Genomic DNA, 22,886 nt, shown 5'->3' with positions numbered 1-22,886 from the left:
GAGACCTGCAAACAAGCAGCTCCCAGCATAACCCAGCCTCTAAGGTAAGCTCAAAGTAAAGTCAAGTCCATCTGACACGCAGAAAACAACAACAAAAAATATACAGCTTTGATTTAGGGAACCAAAGAGAAAGCGGTCGGGTTTGTTGTATATGGAGACATGAGTCCAATCACTCTCATAGCTTCCAGCCATCAAAAATCTTCTATCAACGCCTTCAAAAAGTCTTCAGTTTTCATCTCCTTTTGGCATGACACTAAAAAACATCCAGCTACTGTTGCAGTCTGAGGAAATGTAGCTTCCAGTCAAAATCAACCAATCAGAGCCAGGATGAGGGTCTTAGCGTTGTCAATCATCCTCACGTATGACCTGCTCTTTGTGCTAATGGTATAGAAACAGCTTAAAGCTTCAGGAAAACTATTTATCAGCCGCCATTGTTGGCTATGCAAACTATTGTATAGTGGAGTTAATATTAGCGTTTTTATTTGCTCATTTATTACCTTAAAACATTTTGCAGAACTTTAATGCTTTTCTACTTTTTGCAACTAATTATCTATAAGACATAGAACAGAAATATCCTTCACTGTCAGGCAATGCAGATATTTCTATGCAACAGAAACAAAGAGACAAGCAATGACAGCAACATAGAAATAATTTAAATGTAGACAGAATAAAGAGTAAAAATCCTGTAGAATAAGGGCAAAATTATATATAAAACAGTTATTAGAAATGACTCCAGTTCAGAAGAATATGCAACTGATTAATTAAAATATATGAAATATGCATGTGTCTGTGCTTTAAAGGACAGACTTCTTACTAATTCAGACAAAAGTTGTGCAATAGTAAAGTTGTACATACACCAGCCTGGATGTCATTCTTTTATTTTTATTTTAATGACAGATATTTGTTTTATTTGGCCATTTTCTGTTCCTGACTCTGCAGTTGCTGAAAGTTCCTGCATTTTTGCTTTATTAACTGGGAAACAGTCCAATAAAACCTCAGGGCCAGGGTAATGATTTTCATATGTCACCCTTAAGTATGTTGACCTTTTATTGTTGTCGTTTTCCACCTGGTTTATGAAGGCTGTAGTTCACACCAACAACGATGCAGATTATCACTTACGATGATTATGTGTTGAATATCTTGTATTTTCTCCATATTGTGAAGTGCTACAAACCAAAGGAGATGTTCGGAGATAGGTTTGAGATAATTCAAATGTTTGCACACGCATGTAACACTTTGTTGAGATTAACATACAGAGGGTTACTCTGCTTCACTGTTGAGAGCGCAGAGAATGTACAGACCCCACCACAGTCGACTTCCCGCTGAGAGCAGCTGCATTCCTGACCTGCAGTTCAAAGAGCAAACACACACACACACACACACACACACACACACACACACACACACACACACACACACACACACACACACACACACACACACACACACACACACAAAGAGACCTACAGATATGTAAGCTGCACATGTTCTGCTGTTACATCGGCAGGAATGTGCTCCAGCTCTCCTGCTTTAACCTCACACAGCAAACAAGCCAGATGACAAAAACACATGACGACTCAGAAGTCAAAGATCTGACCTTTGAGTTTCTCGTTCAGATTCCTGTCAACATAAAAGACTCCGACGCAGACAGAATAACTTGATCTCACTTGTGCTTGTTTAGTCTTTGCATACGTAAGTTTAGATTAACTTTAGAAAGAGAAATCCATAAAAAAAGTTGTATGCTTCTGTGTGAATTTTCGTCAAAGTATTGAGCACCAAGAATGTCAAAGAATTAATCAAGCTGTTACTCTTTGTGACATTTTTAGTTTCATTTTAATGCGTCACAAGTACCAGATTTATTTTTAGTCATTCGTTGCTTTTAACTGCTGGTGAATAATGCTCAGAGTCTTTCAAACATTGAATAAAACTACAGTGGGGATTTAGTTTAGAAACTACAGCACAGAATTTGTACTAAAAATGTATTTTCTTACAGATTTCTAATCATTTTTGTCATAATGTTGATGTTTTAGATCATCAAATAACAACAGAATTCACATCATTTAAAAATAACTAAAAAAAAAATAAAAATAAAAAAATTATTATTTATCAAATTAAAAGGGGATAAAATATCCAAAACCAAGCCTACCTATGTAAAAAGTTATTTCCTCTTAAATCTATTAAGCAATTGCATTAACTGGGTTACCTACATCACAATGGAGGGGTTTTAGTTCCTTCTTTTTTTTTACATCCATTCTGGACTTAATTGAAACGACCTGAAGTTAAAATCCAAATTCAGCAGCCTGAAACATTCAACCAGTGCAAAAATGCTGCACAGGTGACCAGGGATTTCTCAACAGCTGTGCTTTAAATGGTGCATTCAAGTACATCTCGTACGCTGCAATGTTTAATTATCATAACAACTCTAAAGAGACCTTTTTTGCTCTCAAATGCCTGCACAGCCTTATTAACTTTAAAACAATCTATCCAAACCTCTTGTCAGTTTTATACTGAGCACTTTTATTTCTTTTTCTTGATTTAAGCTAAACAAAAACAAATTGAACTCTGATTTTTGGGCAACTTTAATATTCTTGATGACATAAGTCAAATTAAAATCACAGGTCTTTGACATCATGATTTAAAGTGACTGGAAATCAAACTTTGCATTCCTCATTGAGCGTTATGATTGCATTTTTTCTTTACTTTTTATTTTTTCTTGCATAGCTTATTAGGTTTTGTGCTTCTGCTTTGCATTGAATCTGCATTTTTTTCACAAGTGACTTGACACAGCTACTACTACCACTGTGCAGTTCAGTTTCGATCTACAACCTGATCTATGAAATAAGAGCAGCACAAAGGTCAGACTTCTGGTAAAACACGTACAGAGAGAAGCTTGAGGGAAAACACTAATTCAACTTACAGCAGCTTAGCAGGGTTCCCTGTTAACCTCTTAGTCAAACAAAAGGTCTAACAATGCTCAAAGGGTCCTGCTGTGAAGGATGTGGGTTAAAGTTTCCAAATGCTCACATTACAAGATGGAAGAAAAGAAGAAAATCAACAACAAAAAGAGTGAAATATTTTGCTTTCCTGCCAGCTTTTTAATCGGCATCCAACTCTCTGGTTATTTGGTTTTTGTGAGAGAAAACTAGTTCTTTTAAAGCCCACAGGGACTCGTTTTTTTTTTGTCATTCAGGTTGGGGGGTTCCTGTAAAAACATGTGATGAGCAAACACTTTTTGGTGAACACAGAGGCTCTTTAAACCAGCTTGGAAGCAGCAGTGAATAACTCAGATTGTCTGGGATGTTTCTCCTCCTTCTCCTGCTTTGGAGGCTGTTATTTTTAAACCTTGGATGGAGGCTCTGATTGTTTATTCTGACCTCCTCTTTTCACGGAGACCTTCACATGACAAAGCTGCAGGTTCGGCAGAGAAAACAGAGCAGGAGCTCTGCAGACCGCCAAGACGATGCCAAATTACAGTTAAACCTGTGAGTCAGTAGTACAATGCTTTATTGTCTCCATCTATAGGAACATTCCTCAAATTTTACATATCATACTTATTTTATTGTTGTGTCATTATTCTTTGAAGCAGAAATCTAGCCTAATATGCAATTATCCATATCTTTACAGTTTTACACTTTTCTGATAAACTTTTCCTCATGGATTAATGAAGGAAAGCAATAAAGCTTGATTAATCTAGATATTGGTTTCAATATTAAAGCAATACCTTCAGGAACATCAGTAAAAATGTGCAATGGGAACTAACGGAGATTGACAAAACTCCCACCAATTCACTATTTAGTATTTGCATAATTTTCTGAGCATCGTAGCTCTAAATTATTTGAGGAAAATCCATCTATTCCCAAATGTTTTTCATGGAAAATGGTACAGATTTAGTTTAGTTGCATCCTTTGAAGGCCGATTACGTCAAAATGAGGCAATGAAGGCTTTCCAAATTCGACGGCTTCTTCAAATGCTTCCTTCTTTCAGTGCATATGTAGGAAGGATGTGGTGTATTCATCCTGTCTCAGAAGGCCGTAGCAGAGAAATGACATTTTCACAGGGGTGACCAGACAGAGGCAATTGATCGCATCAGTGGTCGCCAACAACTAAAGACATAATATTCTGTGACTAAATAAATACCTTCTATATTAATAAATATGGGAGTACATTAATATTATCACTGCTGCCACCAGCTTTTGGAGGGGAACTGGTGGTGTGTGCTCTACTGGTGAGTTAGCCTCTCTGTGGGAACAACCAGTGACTTGAACCACACCTAAAAGCCGGTTTTTGTTGTTTGGGCAACAATGGTGGATGAAGTGGGATACAGAGCACGAGAGGTTTTAAAGAGAACTGTATTAAAACCCCACTTTATAAAAAATAATGCTTAAAGCGGTTCTGTTGTTAGGCTTTTATCGTGACATTTCAATGGGGGAAAAATAGTAGTAATAATAACTTAATAAATTCAATAATGTTAAATAAAAAAAAAAAAAAAAAGCTACAAGATTTCGAGCTTCATTTAACCATGTTGTATTCAGCGCTTTATGTTTGCTGGGTGACCAAAATACTAAAATAATGCTTGACACGCCATTGGCTGACGCCTGCAAAGCAGCCAATCCAGGACATTTGCCAGACATTTTCCTTGGTGCTGATTGGCTGGATTAGTGGAGACAGGAAGACTGTGGAGGTTAGCTTAAGTGCTAAGAATGTTTCCATTGTAAGTATTAATGCATGTTAAGTTACAGTCTCAATCTGTAAATCTTCTTGGTGTCGCATTTAATTGCATTTATGCCAAATTTTCCACTAAAATGTCAGAAATATGGCGATAGGCGACTGCTATCTGCAGGTATTTCTTACTTGTACCTTGGCTTTACTTAATACCAAGTCAGTCTGTTATTAATATGATGAGAAACCAAAAAAAAAAAAATCATATTTACCGTCACATATGAGCAATAAATATAAGCACTTCTTGTGATTTTTTTTTTTAAGTGTCTCAAATATATGACTAAGTTGAATTGAAAAAGTGAAAGATATTCAGGACAAATATTTCAAAAGTTGGACCATAAAATCTGTGATTTTGATTGCAAAAAGAGAGAAATATTACTGAGAAATACTGGAGGGACTGATTAGGATATATTCTGTGCTTGAACTATTAAAGTAGGCAGTTGCTTTTAGAGAGGGGCTCAAGTATTTGTGGATTTCATCTATTTACGGGTAGCTGACCTTTAACCCCAACAAATACCTGAGGTCCACTGTAACATGATCCACTTGGTTTTATTTAGAATATTGAAGCAACCATAATCCGTACTGTTGCTGAAATAATATATGTCACTTTGAATATTGTATTTTTTAAAAGTCTGGTTGAGTTTTCTACATATTTTCAAAGTTTAAATTAGATTTTATGATATTAATCTGAAGTTTTCTGTGAATTTGAAGTGAATATTTTTTACAGTGGGAAAATTATCATTGAGTTATGATACTTTGGCTTCCTTAATGACAACCTAATAAATAATACACTACTAATATTAGCCATATATCAGTGTTTTTGCATGTGATTAATAACTTGTGTAAACAATTCTAAGGCAAAACTTTCTGTGTTTTGGTTTAGTCAAACCAAAACGGTCAAATAACTTTGACAATTTAAAACATTTTATTACCCAGCAAAAAGCTGTAAACATTGAATTAAGCATTAAAATAATTTTGTCAGTGGGAACTTTATGACTGACTAAGAAACAAATAGTCATAAAGATAACTTTTAGTTTAAGCGGTCCTCTAGTGGTCATGAGAAACATGCCCATTGGTCTAATAAATACAACACTAAATGACTCACACTCTCCTTTTTTTTCTTTCTGCCTTGCAGTTGCCAGGTTAAATGGCTTCATGACCGGCACATGACTTTTATTGGACTGCAGAAGCACGTGCCTTATCTTCTTGCTCACAAGTCTGGGTTTAGAGGTCAGAGGGCGTCAGCAGATCCAGTCCTTCCACTCTTCAGTGTGAAGATACTGTTTGATCACTTTATTTTGGATTCGCTGCCGCAGTTTAAGTTTTTACTACTCAACTATTATAAATGTACCGTGAAAAATAAGTGTGTGTGACTCTGCAGTCTTTTCTTCAACAATTTATATGCATAATTTTTAAAAAATGCTAATTAAAATGCAGAATTCTGAGTAGAATTTCAGTGAACAAACTACAAATTTTGTGCATTTCACTTTGCAGAATAACTGAAGCACAAACAAATGTTTTCATATAAAGGCCTGATTTCCATTGCAGCTCTGAATCTTTGTTATTGGTTGTTGCTGTGCAGGAATGTGAGCTTCTGTCTCAGTCAAGGATTTTTCTGCTTTTGCTTCCATCCATTTTTCATCGACTCTGACCAGAAAAGCATTCCTGCAACATGATGTTGCTACCACTGCTGGTATGTTCAGTGCTAGTTTTTTTCCACACGGTTTGCATGTAGTTTCATCTGAGCGGAGCACCCTCTTTTCATCGCCTTAGCCAAGTGGTTCCAAAAGATTTTATTCTAGGCCCCCATGGATTACAATAAAATCAATTGTGTACACACATCGTTCAACCAGACATAAACCTATACACATATTTTGTGTTCAAACTTCACACTTTAGGTTGCAACAAAACAAACTACAGACCATCTTTACAGTGAAACACTTTTGTGTAACTGTTTTTTGTTGTTTTTTTTCCTGCAGGAAGCCCCTCCTGCAATAACACAGCAACCCCCTAGGGGGCGCACAAATAATTATAATAATAATTTATCACAACATTTTCTGGTAATGATAAAAGTGATAAAGAACATTTGATTACAAATGTTTTATTAAACTCTGGCTCCATAACACAAATGCTGCTCTTCAAAGCAGCATTTGCAACACGCTTCTTTAGAACAAAGTGTGATTTGTGTCACCAAACTAGACAGTAACTACTGCATTTAATCAGGTTACACTTTCACGTAATTTTAGAGTTTCACGCAAAAAAACTTGCAAAGCCCAGTGGAAGGCTTTGTTTTGAGATTTAAAAAAATGTTTGAAGGTTAGACATTATTAGTAATACCTAAATACCAACTCCAAAGTCTTAAAAAAGGCAAACAAAAAAGTTGTTACAGTCGTTTCGTCCTAATTAAAGCATATAAAATTTGTTGATCTGTGACTTGTCGCTTTATTTGCTGGCGTTGTTAGCATGCAGACCAGTAAGGGTGGTTCCAGAGTTACTGGTGTACAAAAAAACTACTCTTAGCCTGGCGGGGGTTCAAGCAAAGCCTTGTGGCCCGCCAGGCTTATAAAACCCTGAATTGGAGTTTATTGGGACAATAATAAATCAAAATTTTATCATGATAACTAATACGACTAATGCCCACCATCGCTACATGAAGCCTTTATGAAACGATTGATCGAGGTAACAAAACGACTCGTCCGACTTATATTTAAAAACGAACGCCATCCGATCGGCGACATCCTTCACATGGACCTGTGAGTGTGAGCGGAAGGTGTGAAAAGCAGCCAGCAGTGTATCATATAACCTTTTGACAAGTTGCTCAACAACAACAGGGCCTCCTTGTTATTATTGGGTCAACAGAGCCGGAGGAGGTCTTTGGGAACGGAGCGGCAGGGAGAACATGAAGCCACGGTTGTACGGCGCCCCGCCTCCCTCCCCGGGCTCCCAGGCTGGCCCGGGGGTCAGCGGGGGAACGCAGGCAGCCAGTCAGGCGGCCCGGCATTCTTTCTCAATGTGTGTGTGGGTTTGGCCGCAGCCCACTCGGTGCTCTTTGACTCCGCTGGCCTTATAAGGCATCCAGAGCCATGGCAACTGCAGGGCTTGAATAGCAGTGTCAAATCCCTCAGCACACAGACACACGCTCACTCTCCCTAAAGGAGGGAGCGAAGCAGAGGAAGAGGAGGCTATCTCTGCCGTGGCTCGAACAGAAGAGGAGCGCTCTGTGTTTTCGCTAATTTATTCCTGCCAAAGCCGGCTGGAAAAAAACGGGGAGAAGGACGATCAGAGAGGAGCGAGGAGCGCAGCAGTAAAACCCTGAGTCTGTGACAGCTGAAGCGGGGACGTTCTGGCCTCTAGATGTTACTGCAGGATGGACAAGCTCTGAGAAAACAAGACAACAGAGACATGACTTTGGGGAAGGGGAACAGACTGTGACGGAGGAGATTTCTCAACTCAGCCTTTGTTTTGGCTTGTTTTTTCTCTGACATTTGATCCTCTGACCCCATTGGCTTTGAAGGAGCAGAAGAAAACAGAGTTTCGTCACAGAGGGCAGAGCAGGAGGACGTCTTTGGTGAACTTTGCTGCTCCAGAAACCAGCTGAGTCAGAAGAAAAAGATAGTTTCCAAAAACAGAAAAGCAAAAGCATAAAGCACTTTTATTTCTTTTAGCCATTTGTGCATTTCTGAAAAAGCCTCAACAAGTTAAGCGTGCGTCTGGACTGGAAGAGCTCAGATCAGAAGATAGCGCCTCAGCACGGCAGGAACTGGTTGGACGAGTTTATAAGTTAGAGGAAAGGGCAGGGCAGTTTAACCCTGCCTGAAGGAGAACTGACTGGGTTTTATTTTTCTATCACCTGCTGGACGCTTTGAGGGAAAGTGCTGCCCTGAGACTGAAGAGAGGAGGCAGATTTTTTCCAATATCTGCGTCCCTTTTCATCATGCTCAATCGTAGGTGAGGTATTTTCTTCTTCCTTTCACTGCCTGGGTCAGAGAAAGCGGGTGAGAGGGAAGGAGAAAGAGTCAAAGAGTAATTTATTGTTTCCTGTGAAAAGAGCAGGGCTGCACCCTTTACTCCTCCTGAACTCTGAACCACTTAATGCGCGTCTGAAGTTTCTCTCCGAGCTCAAGAGCCATTGATCAGAGGTCAGGGCTGAACAAGAGGCGAGAGAGGGAGAGAGCAGAGGGATTAAAGAAGGGAGAGGAAAAATATCGCAGAGGAAGGACCTCCGGGTCAGGACTGCCAGACGGCGAAGGGGATAAAGGTCAATGCAGGCGAATCAGGACAACTTCGTCTCCTGTTTTCAGTTCTTGCAGGACAAAGTTGCTCAAATCCAAACCAGGCGTCCCAACCTTGGAGTCTGAAACCAGTTCTTCAAACACTGAAAGGGGGTCAACGTGAAACCCGGCCGAGACGGCGAAGGGTCGGTGCATGATCCTATCACGGGGTGGCGCGTCTTTGAGAATATGGCCATGGTGAGCGGGGGATGGGGCAACCCCAACGGGGACACCAACGGGCTGGGAGACAAGGCGTACCTGAGGAGGGAGGAGGAGAACGACTCGCCGCAGGCCGGCAGCAGCGACGTGGACGTGGGCGACGAGGACAAGACCTGCGTGGTGGACTGCGTGGTGTGCGGGGACAAGTCCAGCGGGAAGCACTACGGCGTGTTCACCTGCGAGGGGTGCAAGAGCTTCTTCAAGAGGAGCATCAGGAGGAACCTGAACTACTCCTGCAGGTAGGAGCTGCTGGAAAATCCACCGTTCAATAGCACCAAATCAGTTAATCACGACTAATCGTGAGTCACCTGGACTGATTTCCCAATCAATCAATCAATCGTCAACTGGAGTATAAAGACAGTGAAAAAGGCCACTTGCTGAAAGAACAACCTCAGAGCAGTAATCATGTGATTTAGATATTTTATATTTAAGATAATAAAAAACATTTGTCTGTAAATTTACAGCAAAATCTTACAAAGTATTTTTGACTAGTTTCTAGTGCAGATTTCTTAGTACACTTGTGAAATAAGACAAAACTAACTTACAGGTAACTTTTCAGCAAGATATAAGAGCTTGTTTTAAGTCAATAACTACTAAATATTGATTTTAAAAAGTTCTATTGGCAAATTGTATGTTCAACCCAGAACTCCTTAAGCAAGTTTTAGCTTCACCCAGTTCAAATTATTTATTGTATCGTGTATCATAATAAATTTCTTATAACTCCCCCAAATTCGTTCATATTGTTGGGATTGTTAACTGTACTTTTTCTTTCCCCACTTTGTTCAATTAAAGTATCAATAAATATGAAAATATGACTGCAGTTTAGTAATACAAAGCAAACATTTTTATGTGATTGGTGACCTAAAGAAGCATTATAAATGTTAATGTTTTTGTGTTTGTGGAGCTATAATTGGTGTGCCATGCAGTCACAACCAAACAGAGACCTAAAAAACAAATGTAAATAGCTTATTGTCACAATAGTGTTAACTTTAAATCTACATCATATAAGCAACTTTTACTATCAAATTAATAATCGGTTAGTGCAAAAATGATCAATTTATCTGCAAATAATCAAACATACACTAAAGGAATGTTATCTTATTGCATTTTAGGCACTAAAATGTTTATTTTTTTATTTAAACAAGGAACTGGTTTGTTTAATTTTTATTTTTAACATTATAAAATTAGTTAAAACCAACAACTACAATAATCATCAGTTGCAGCCCTAATTCATTTTGATAAAACAACTAAAAATGTGGTTTTGTTAAAACTTCAGTTCACAATATTTCCTTTGAAGAAGTAAATCTCTTACTTTGATTTTGTGTTTTTTTCCCCTTAAATAAACATAAATCAGAAGAGTAAACAGGGAGGTTTTTTATGATCCTGTCTGTAATGTAGTCAGGAGAAAACAATATCTTTAAATCCGAGCTTCATCCCACAAACAGCCTTGAGACAAGGCAACAAAAGGAGCACAAATGAAGCCCTGAAGGTTTGTCATGTGAGGATGGATCGCCTCAGAAGGTCAACATTCCCATTATTCTCCACCGCAGCTACATCAGCGCCGCAGCTCAGCCCTCTGCTCATACCAACTTCTCTCCCAGCTGCCAAATTCAGTTGTTTATTCCTCTGAAAAAAGTGCATTAACTCCAAATGGGTTTTTTTTCTTCTTCTTCTTCTTCTTGCATCTGGGCTTGAAAAGGGCTCCCTGTAAAACGTTGGCAGAGCTCAACCTGCTGTAAAAAGCAACACGAGGGTGTGTAACACTGATGATTTACAAAGGTCACAGTCTGTGTAGCTCTGCAGCCAGTTCATGTAGTTCACTCATAACAGGAGGAGGCAGGCTTTCATTTCAACCTGTGTTTCCTCACTGTGTCACAAAAAAGAGGTGAAAGTATTTACTTTTTCTTTTTTCTTTTGTTCCTCGTGTGCAGATCGAACAGAGAATGCCAAATTGACCAGCATCACCGTAACCAGTGCCAATACTGCCGTCTGAAGAAGTGTTTCCGCGTCGGGATGCGGAAGGAAGGTATCAAAGCTTCTCACACCGCAGCATAAAGCTGGTTTCTCTTCCAGACGTACATAAAAATAATTCTCATGCCTTCGGTTTTTACACATTTTGTCACATTGCAACAAACTTCAATGTGTTTGAAACCTGAAACTTGCTGGGATTTTGCTCAAACATACAAGAGTTTGTTGACGAAATACGGGATTGAGGTTTCTCTGAACAATTCTCTGTTGTTTGTATTCAATTTGGCAGAAATCACTCAGTAAATAATTTAGTTTAGAGAAAGGAAAACATACACAGGTGCATTTATGCATGTGTGCATAAAAGACAACAAATTTGTATTTTAAGAAGCGAACAGGAATGTGCAAACAGCAGCAGGGATGCAGTGATGGCAAAGGGCTCTAACAGCTGCTGGGAGGAAGGATCTGCTATAAAGATACTTTGTGCATCAAGGATGCATCAGTCTGTCTCTGCAGCTCTTCAGCTTCATTAATGGGGGGGAACATTTAAATGACGACATTTTAAATGTCCTTAACAGCCGAGTCATTTTTATATTGTGTTTAATATACAGTTTAAAGTTCAGAGAAACTTAAAATTGATTTAAATCCAAGTAAAGTCAAACTAATGCTAATAATTTAGACAGAATGCTGCTTTAGACCTGTTGTAATAAGCGGTAAATCAGATAATCACATAATAAATTAAGAAAAGCTCAATAATTTCCATTTCAATAATTAATTGTTTTGTCTCTTTCTACTGAAAACTGTTTTCAGTCTGATGTTTTGGTCTTTTTTGTTTGTTTGAAGGACAAATTTGTTTCTAGAGGCTTCATATTTCACTTTATTTGTCTTTTCTGTCATTTAGGTTATTTATGTTGGACATTTAAAGTGTCTTCCAGTTCCATTATACTTTAAAGTTTATGTATCTTTGAGAATGTGTTCTTGCATTTTGGTGCCAACACGACTACATTACTTGGAAATGGTCTCAAGACAACAATATTACCATTTATCCCAATAACTCCTGGGACAATTTATAGTCCAGTAAAGTGGTGCCGCGCCCGGCCATGTGACCTGAGGACAGTGTTTATACTGTCAACCTGAGCATGTTTTCGCTCTGCAGCTGGATTCCCTGCAGCACCGCTGCTGCAGGCAGCTGCATTTAATCCTCAGAGGAGTAAAAAACAAGAAAGGTAATGATTACACTGAACGCATTCGTCTTTATGAGCTGTGTGTCACACTGTTTCCACAGATTTATCCCACAAACGAGCTATTAACACCTCAGAGTGAGGCGTGTGATCACAAAAACTGTGATTTATATATTAGAAACTGCGTCACACAGTCAGATTAAAGTCTGAACCTCCAGCTGGACCTGGGATTTATGAGCTCTTATTGCAATCTAAGTCCAGTTTGTGGTGCTCTGCCACCAACAGCCCACAGTGGGTGGCAGCGCGCCACAGTTATTAATGAACTGGAGGCGTGACGCAGGTCCAACTGTTTCCACATTACCAGGAAGCGGTCCGCTTCACCTCTGACCCAGTCAGCTGACCGCTTTCTGAACGATTCTTCCATCAGAGCTGCGGTTCAGAAGAGAGGAAATCGCTCTCTCTGTCTCTCTGCTGCTACATGACAAAAAGTTTGTTTTCATCTCCACTCGTAAAACAAAAACACTCAACATTGCAATATTATTCAGACTATAAGCTACATTTTGTAATAAATTAAATGCATTTCTTTTTGTTTCAATATCAACCGGTTTGGTTTTTTAATAGTGCTGAACGTCCTCGCATTTTATAACTTTTCAAAACTTCCAACTATTTCTCTGGACTTTACCATTCTATAAAGTTGTACTGATTAATTTTACTACATCATTTATTTAAATAGACATCAGAAAAGTCTGATTTTTATTGCCTTTTTTAAACCAGAAGTTTGCAGAACCATGTTGGTTCAATCTATGCTGCAAATCTGAGGTTTGTTTCCAGCAATTTTTCAAATCTATGGTCTGAAATTCAGTTATATTATTCTTCAAAAAGAAGTTCAAATTCACTCAGACCATCTGGAAAGCATATGTCCTAAACTCTCAATTCAGTTATGGTTGAGACTTGGATTAGGCCATTCTTACCATGTGAATGCGCATCAATGACGCTGATTCACCACCCAAAGTTTCTGTTTGTCACCGATTGAATCTAAAAAAAACAATCAGACAAAATAGTTGTTACAGTCAATCAGCACTTCCACTTCAAAACAAAGTAAAAATAATTCAAAACCTCTTGGTTTTGAATTACACATAATTTACACATAATTTATTCAGCTTATATGCGGCAACTCTTACAAGTTTGCAGGAATTAAAATATGCAGTTTCCACTCTTCATAGCTAACAAATATTTACAATATTTTACAAAATTTACAGAGAGAATTTATAGATGCAGGAAAATTTGGGCTCTTTTGTTTGCACTTTTGCCTCAACGACTGATAATAATGGAGGATAATTGAACAATACTGCATCAGGCGTTCAAAGCTTTCCCACCATTTCACAATTATACAACGCATTGTGTTGTTTTGTCTCATAAAATATAAAAAGACAGACTAATGTCAAAAAGTCACAGTGTTTATATAATATATGCAGGGCTGGATCATTAAATCAATATATATTGTGATAAACACAACCTCAGTATTAATAGAAAATACGTCTAATAGAATATTCAACATTTCAGATATTCACTGATTCAGACCCGCACAGCATTCTGGGAGATGTAGGCAGAGGAAAGGCTTTACCTTCTCAACCTCTAAGGGGTCAACTAAGCAAGCTTCAGCTAACTCTCGCTCTTTGGTTGGCTAGCAACAACCTACCGAGTCACTGGCGCAGCAGCAGTTTAAGGTTTGCTCAAAAAAATAAGGAAGTGGAGTAAAAACTGGATAAAACAGGGAATGGTCACGCCACCAGTTTAGCTGTATTTCAGATATTTAAAACATAAAGCTAATCAATAATTATCAATATCGATTGGTGTGAAACTCTTGTACCGTGATATTTATTTCAGCCGGACCTGTTGTATAATTTGAGGCCACTAATACAACCAGGAAGGAAAAACTTAAGAGTCACTTTGTTGACATTTGGTACAAAAGTAAAAATCTTCCTGGAGGAAATAAAACCATCTGCATTAATTCACTGTAAAAAAAAAAAAGTTTGCTGCAAAAACAAGCAGTGAACTTTTAAAGCAAATATTTGCGATGAAATTTCAACACAGAAAGTGTTTAAAAATGATATTTACGTGATATATAAATAATTTAATATCATATAGCATATAAAGAGCATAAAATCTAAACTTTTTGTAGTTTCTTCTTTAACCGAAGGGAATAATTTATTTTGTTTTATTAACGTTTGAGTTCTTCTGCTCCCCTGCAGCTGTCCAGAGGGGTCGAATTCCTCCGTCTCACTCAGGTATCAGTCCAAACTCCCTATCTGGAGGACCTGGGGGTCCGGGTCACATTGGGGCCGACTACTTCAACGGCCAGCCGGTGTCGGAGCTCATCTCCCAGCTGCTTCGGGCCGAGCCGTACAGCAACAGCCGCTACGGCGCCCCCTACACTCAGGCGCAGATACAGGCGTCGCCGGGCGGCGCGTCCGTCATGGGCATCGACAGCATCTGTGAGCTGGCCGCCCGCCTCCTCTTCAGCACCATCGAGTGGGCCAGAAACATCCCGTACTTTCCAGAACTCCCCGTCTCAGAGCAGGTCAGTCCGACGTGTTAAACCTGTCATTCACATTTGGCACATTTTTTCTAAAAACAACCCAGAAAACGAATTAGAACAAACTTAGAATCCAGAAAAATTCTTCCAGAACAGGAACATTTAGTTTTTATTATCACTCAGAAACTGTGGCTTACTCATTACTTTTATAAATTTAGAGCACACCAGAGAATACTGATACTATCTAGCATCTCATAAGTCCAGGGGATACTTAGCGACCCAGCACAGGGATCAGAACTCCTAATTAGGAGTATCTATTTTATTTACTTTGCATCAACATCATTAGATTATTTTTCTTCTTTTGCTCTTACCTTTGGTTTGTTATTTTGTTTGTATTTCCTTTTAATTCCTGTAAAGCTATTTGTATTGCCTTGATGCTGAAAATGTGCAATATAAATAAAATGATCTTTACCTTCAGCTTACCTTGATTAAAATGAGCCAATCAAAAACCTTCGCAAATCAGTAGGTGTTGCCTAGCAACCGCCGTGAAACCCAGCTCCTTCCTGTGAATCCCTCAGTCGGCTCCTTCAGACTAGCCAGCAGCAATTAGCAAACATCTGGGTGAAACTGCTCGTTATAGGAGCTCCTTCTCAGTGCAACTCTGGTAAAAACTTTGTTAAAGGGGAGCCATGTTGTGATGAGTTTCAGAAGACAAAATCAATTTTCTTTTAGGTCATATCTGACATATACAGCATTTTATAACTGAAGTTGATTGTCCTGTAAAATGGCAGCGTGTGCCTGGAAACATAATCCTGGTGCTTTAAGGTGTGAGTCAATGAGTTGGTGTGAAACATAAAGCTTCAGAAAATGATCACTTTGTTTTTAAGTTGTAGTGCCATTTTAATCAATTTAATTTATTCTTAAATCGGGGTTTGTGGGACTCTGAACGGCTTAAGCTAAGCTGGCAAAATTTTTGGTTAGTCACATCAGCTAACAGCAGATTAATTTAATAAATTAAAATGTTACGGTCTAAAAATCTGCTGTAATTTCTTCAGTGCAAATGAATAAAATATGTGACTAAAGCAAAATTGTCGTCTGTGCCTGCAACTCTGTGCATGTCGGCCTACAGGTGGCGCTGCTGAGGCTGAGCTGGAGCGAGCTGTTCATCCTGAACGCGGCGCAGTCCGCCCTGCCGCTGCATATGGCGCCCCTGCTGGCTGCCGCCGGCTTCCACTCGTCCCCCATGTCCGCGGAGCGCGTGGTGTCCTTCATGGACCAGGTCCGGGTGTTCCAGGACCAGGTGGACAAGCTGAACCGGCTGCAGGTGGACACCGCCGAGTACAGCTGCCTCAAAGCCATCGCTCTCTTCTCCCCCGGTACGTCCGAACGCCGTGCTCCTTCAGGGGAAACCAAAGCAAATCAGCCCATTTGATGTTTGGAGTCGGGTTCAGATGTCACAGAAACAAAACACCACCAGCTGCAGGGGGGCTGTTGGTTAGGGGTTTGACCTTTGACCCTAATGAATAGGGAGAAACAATGGAAAAACTCCTTTAAAGCAGTAGTCTGACATGTGTGTCAACAAGCTATTAGGTAGATGAGAAACAACAAAAACACGTCATTTACTGATCATACAGGCTGAAATCAGAGGAAAACTTTTACCACCTTAAATGCATAAAATACATTTTAATACATTTTTACTGTTTAAAAGTAAAGCAACTGATTTTCAGCTTGTTTGGAACAAAAAGAGTCTGAAAAATCAAAAAAGTCTGGAAACACTATAAATTGCTAAGTTTCTTGCATTTTTCATTTTAAACAACTAAAATTATTTTTTGCTTTGCTACAAATGCATATTTAGTAGTTTATAGTTGTTACTAATTGATCTGTAAACTCTTTATAAATCACTAATAAGTGCTTTTAATTTGGTTTACCAAATTTTGAGCTAAAACAGCTTATTTTATGTAAAGTTTCTAAATCAAACGATTCAAACGAAGTTACTGCCAACATTGAGAATTTCTAACCATAACTTTAGCATATAAAAAGAGCTAATTATATTTTCTACAACATCTCAAGTTTTATTCAAGCTATGAGCTACAGAAGACTTTCAGATAAATTTTTTTATTAATTTATTGTCTGTATGAATGCAAATTTTGAAACAATTGTACTTTATAGGTGAGTTGTAGTAACATTTCCAGACTTTTGTAAATGTAAACAAAACTACATAATTTGAAAATTATGAAGCTGAAGGAAGTTTTTGTGGGGAACAACATGGATTTACTGGTTAAGGAACATATTAAAACAAGCATCATCAATTAAGACCTTTTTATGTATAGAAATACCTACTGGATACGATTCGCATTAGGAAAATAGAGAGAGAGCAAGATTTTGGAAAGATAACAGTAAGGGTGAAGAAAGAATGAGAGTATTTACATGCTTATGCTCTTTGAGTAAAACTTACTGCAGTAATTGCTAATAAAAAATACTAAAACCATTTAAAAAATGAACAAATTGCATTTCCTTTTGAATATATAAAATATTTTCTATGAAAAACCAGTGAAAGGTTCACACAGTAAATCTGTTTCACAGAAACTGCTCTTTCACATATGAAGCACAAAGTCAAATAGTTTTCTGATATAGAAATGTAATAACAGCTCAAACAAGGTTAGAGAAACATGTTAATGCTTATCTTTTGCATTTTTATCAAATTGGAGAAATAAAAATCAAAACCAGGTGTTTAAAAATCAGCCATAAAATGTTTTGTTGAAGGTTTTTTACCTTTATTTTAAGCTGATGGATTAGTTGCTTCAGTTTGTTAAACTCTTCACCAAGCATATGCAGGCAATTAGAAAATATTCCTCTTACAGACATAAAAGTGCCGTTATTTCCTCTTGATACGTAAAACATTATTTCAGATGTGCAAACATATTCAGTTATTGCTTTTCTTCATTGTATATTGCTCATCTGAAGGTCTTCATTTTGACTTGAGCTGCTTCTTTATTCATTTACATTCCAGTAAGTGATCCTCTTCAGGTGAAAGTATTTAGTTTCCAAAATGCTGAACTCTGACCTTTGAGTCACTCAGGCTTTAAAATGCACTTTAACTTAAAAAAAAGAACCAGTTATGTCGACATAACAAACGTAGAGAAGCATTTTGTAGGCCTGCAGGCGTTTTATTCCCAGCAGGCCGTGGGAGAAATGAGTTGTTAAATATGTGAGTGACCAAATGAAGAAATTGTTCTAGGTGAAGAACACTATCTTATTTCAGCATCAACAAAATAATTTAAAAATAAGTAAAAACTTAAGTGGGATCTCTAAGATTCTGTGTTTCAGTTTTCTTAGAGAAATTATTTTTGGATTTTGTTCATTATGGCTGCATGATGTGAGGAAGACGTGAAATAGAAATAACAAAGCAGAATATTGTAAATTAGTGGTTACTATCAACCAATATTGCCCTCACACTCTCCTAGAATTTGCACTGAAAACTAATTTAGAGGAAGTTCTGTTTGCTGGCAAAAATGCTAAATTAGCTTCACTGTTAGCACGTTAGCGGACGTGGGCTACCAAACATAGCAGTCTTGCTACATTTTGATGAAAATGTAGTGGTTCCACTGGCAGATTATTCAATTTATAACTGGACATTTTTCCCTTACTATAAGTGAAATAATCTGCTTGTGGAACCAGAACTTTTTGGTCCAATATTAAGGATTAATTGACATAAAAGACCTCTTGTATATTGCTGAAAAGTCACTTGTACAGCTCTGGAAAACATTAAAAGGCCACTTGATATAATCAGTTTTTCTAATTTTACTTTTTATAGGTATATATTTGAGTAAAATGAACATTGTTCTTTTATTCTATGAGCTAATGACAACATGCATCTGAAATTCCAAGCTACACTTTTGTATTTATTTACAGAAATAGGAAATGGTCAAAATGACAAAATAAGATGCAGTGCATTCAGACCTCAAATAATGCAAAGAAAACAAGTTTATATTCATTTAGAGACAATAAAACTAATGTTTTAACTCAGAAAGAGTTCAGACATCAATATTTGATGGAAAAGCTAGGAGGTTTCCAGTGGGATTCAGTGCAGCAGGCTCTTAGCTTTTCCAGAGCTGTGCGTTAGTTTTGTCTTATTTCACTTGGAATAAGACATTTTAAGTAAAATCTAGACATACTTGGTAAGATTTTGTGTTTTCATTTGTCCAGCAGAACAGTCCTTCAGATGGTTTCTGTTTCCCCCCTGGCAGATGCGTGCGGCCTGTCTGACCCGGCCCATGTGGAGTCGCTGCAGGAGAAGGCGCAGGTCGCCCTGACCGAGTACGAGCGGCTGACGTACCCCAGCCAGCCTCAGCGCTTCGGACGCTTGCTGCTGCGCCTGCCGGCTCTGCGCGCCGTGCCGGCGAGCCTCATCTCTCAGCTCTTCTTCATGAGGCTGGTGGGCAAGACGCCCATCGAGACGCTGATCCGAGACATGCAGCTGTCGGGGAGCTCCATCAGCTGGCCGTACGCGGCGGGACAGTGAACGGCCCGCCGGGTCGGAGAGAGACGGGCTGAGGTCAGACTGAGGAGGCGAGCTAGGGCTGGGCGGCGGGGCTTAAAAATTAAACCTACCATTTTTTCATACCAGATCCGATTTCCGATTTTTTTCTTTAAAAAAAAAAAAAAAAAAAAAAAACTTTTTCAAAAAGCGGCTTTTATTTTAGTCATTTGTTCTGTTAGTTGTACGGCAGAATATTTATTTACAGAAACATGGTCAGAAAGACGCAACTTTACTAGAAACACTGATGAGAAAAAAAGTCATTTTAATAAGAAGACTTGGATATTTTTTTTGCCTTGTAAAAATACAAGGCAAAAAATATAAAAAGTATAAAAGAAATACTTTTTCCTCCTAATATTCTGATTTTATTCCCGTAATGAGAACAGAAAAACATCTTAGCCTGACCCATTTTAAAGTTGACCTGAATTTATGTCCAAACAGAAGCTGTAAAACACGTTTGTCAAACAAGATGGCGGCTCTTGGTGAGATTACATCACTCTGAACCACGTGTGTCAAACTGAAGGCCCAGGGGCCAAATCCGGCCCACCAGAAGTATTTTGTGGCCCTGTAGACTCTTACATATCATTTTAATAGTGAAACAAGTCGGTTGTTATCTGTCTGCTGCCAAATTACATGTTCAGTATTATTTCATTTCAGCTTCCGGCTTTTTATTAATACTTTTGCAGTTTGTTAATGGGTAGTTTTATTAGTATATTCTGCCACAACTGGCTCTTTGAGGATGTTGGTGATTTTGAGACCCAAAATGAAAATGAGTTGAACTAAAGAAGTGAAATGGTAAAAAAAACCAAAAAAGGTTTTCCAAATATTAAATGTTGAAAAATGGTTTTATCGCCCAGCCCTACTCTGGTTTTCAGATCCTGATTTTGTCCTTATGGCAGTAAGGAAACGGCGGCGCGTTGCTGACGTCTGCAGCGCTGTCAGTGGCGTTCCCTCCTCTGGCTTCGTCTCCCTCTGAGCGAACAGGGCCTCCATTAAACTGCTCTCTCACATGAGGCCATGTGCCTCCTCTACCTCCTCCCATATGACCCCCAATGTGACTCCGGCTGAACCCGGCGCTGTGTGCCCTCCTGTCTCTGTCGTCCAGTCTAAATTAAGCCATAGCAGCCAGATCAGGGCTGGGACGTTTGGTAGGGATCACAAACCCAGGAGATGTAAATACAAGTCTCTTACAGTGCTGTGGAAAAACTATTCGCCTCCTTACAGACTGTTTTGGTTTTGAAAAGCTCAATTGTTCACTGCAAAAAAACTAAATATTACCAAGTATCTTTGGTCTAGTGTCTAGTGCAAGTACTAGTAGGAATAAGACAAAAGTGACTTACAAATGATTTTTCTGCTTGGTTTTAGTGAATATTTATTAATAAAAAGTACAAGTTCCACTGGAAGATTATTTTATTTATAAATTTTCCATTTACATGTGAAATAATCCAGTGCAACTAGTCTTATTTATTAATATTGAAGAACTATTGAGTTAAAACACATTGAAAAGTTCCTTCTAACTCTTCTAGACTAAAAGGTCTGGCAACGACGCAGCCATTTTACAGACTGTCATTCACTTTGCACTATCTGAAAAACTCCAGCGGTTTCTGAAAGAGGAGACGTTGCGCTTCCCAGCCAATATGTGGTTATTATGGTAATTTCACTCCCGCTGCAGCAGGGAGTGAAGTTAATCTGGGGGGCGATCTTTAAATAGACAGTACATTTCTAAAATAACTTGCTAGATATTGAAAGTTCCAGTTGTTGCGGATAAATGGGCAAATATATTTACTCACAGGACATTAAAAGAACAATTAGAAGAATAATTAAAAGAAGCAAAAATATTCAGACAGAGATTTGAAACTTGGGTCTAAAAGGGTTAAGTTAGTTCAAGTATTAGCAATAGAAACTGAAGTATGTGTTAAGGTTTTGTGTTTTTGCAGTGCTTACTTTCTCTAAACCTCCAAAGATGTAGAACAATTAAAGCTGCTCTTAACTGAGAAACATGGTGTCTTCAGATGTTGCTTTGTGACGTCCTGGAAGACTTTTTGAAGTCCTTCTCTTTGGACTGTCATTGCTAGGAAGGTTCACCACCGTTCCATGTTTTCTTAATTTGTGGTCAATGTCTCACATTCTGGGTTTCTTGGGTTCAAAAGCCTCAGAAAAGCTTCGTAACTCTTTCCACGCTGACAGATGCCAGGCTTTGTTCTCATAGATAATTTCATTCGACTGGGGCGTGATGTGCAGCTTTCAGACGTCTTCATGTTGCCAGACATGTTCTGCTTCACTCTTTTTTTGACTCTTTGGGTCTGAGCTCAGCTTTCTAGTTAAATCATGATTCAACGCGTTGCGTCTCCGTTTGCCCAGGTTGCCATGGAGAGCTACGGATCTGAAATTAAAATTTGCTTCTTGTGAAAATGAAGAGAAAAAAAATCAGCTGTAAGGAGGGGATTTTGTTCACAGCACTGTACAGAAATATAAAGTGTTAGCTCAACTTTTTTCTGCAAATACCTTAGCATTTTTATCTTCTTTTTAAGACGGGGATCTGTCGTGTTTCTCTGCAATGATTCGAATGTATTAAACGTTAAAACACAGCCTGGTTGTTCACAGTCACGTCCCTGTGGATACTTTTATTACCTCATGTTTTCTTCACCACAGACAGATTGTGTGGTGAACTTATTGATGTGTTCATGATAAAGGGATCAACCGCGGCATCAGACTTCACCTTTTAAGCCTCACCTGGGATGAAACAAGATGGCCGACTCAAGTGAATCTTTTATGGCGACTCTTTGCTATCTGGATGCTGTTTCCTGTGCTTTTATAAGTGTTGATGATTTTTTTTTTCCCCACTTCACTCCCCCTTAAAGAGACGAGTCGTCTCCAGATAATTATTATGATGATGAACGGTACGTTGATGTTTAGGCGTGACATTAGGATCCAGGTACTTCATAGTTCTTTAAGGCTATGAACCACTTCTCAGTGAACAGAAACTCTTTATTTTTGCCAAACTGATAATTGATGAAACATGTCTTGGTGTGACTTATTTTTCCTGCTATAATATTTTAAGAAAGGCAGTAAGAGCCATGATCCCTGGTGCATCAGTTTGTGTTTATTTGTTAGTATTTTGACATTAGTGATTGAACTGTGGCAGTAGATTTACATGTAAAAGAATCATGTTTCATGCCAAAACTAAAAACTGCTAAAGACCTTTGTCTGCCTGGCTCATTATTTGTTGCATCACAGTAAATAGATGTAGTATGTTTCTATGATTAACCTTCATAAGCTGTGGACTTTAACACTATTATTTCTGATTTTTCTTCCATCTTCCAACTCCTCGGTCTTCGTTCTTTTTTCTTTCGTTTTTTTGGAAAGGAATGGATGGACCTTTGTGTCGCCCCCGAAAAATAAAATGTTACCGAATGTGAACAAAAAGTTTCCAGACGTGCCACTTAATTTAGAAAATT

The 22,886-nt window shown here is 38.5% G+C and overlaps 1 protein-coding gene across 1 annotated transcript; it reads left to right on the top strand.

The window, feature by feature from the left end:
* Positions 1-7,722: 7,722 nt before the first annotated feature.
* Positions 7,723-22,629, top strand: nr2f6b (nuclear receptor subfamily 2, group F, member 6b). Its single transcript, XM_055050782.1, has 5 exons — positions 7,723-9,448; positions 11,141-11,235; positions 14,608-14,936; positions 16,021-16,267; positions 19,139-22,629. The coding sequence occupies exons 1-5, from the start codon at positions 9,180-9,182 to the stop codon at positions 19,411-19,413; spliced, it is 1,215 nt and encodes a 404-aa protein (XP_054906757.1). The 5' UTR covers positions 7,723-9,179; the 3' UTR covers positions 19,414-22,629.
* Positions 22,630-22,886: the final 257 nt, after the last annotated feature.

Source organism: Poeciliopsis prolifica, unplaced genomic scaffold, assembly GCF_027474105.1.
Source record: "Poeciliopsis prolifica strain line A6 unplaced genomic scaffold, Auburn_PproV2 SCAFFOLD002, whole genome shotgun sequence".
In the NCBI taxonomy this organism is placed as follows: Eukaryota; Metazoa; Chordata; class Actinopteri; order Cyprinodontiformes; family Poeciliidae; genus Poeciliopsis; species Poeciliopsis prolifica.
Note: the sequence above shows the minus strand (reverse complement) of the source record. Positions and strands in the feature narration are given on the sequence as shown.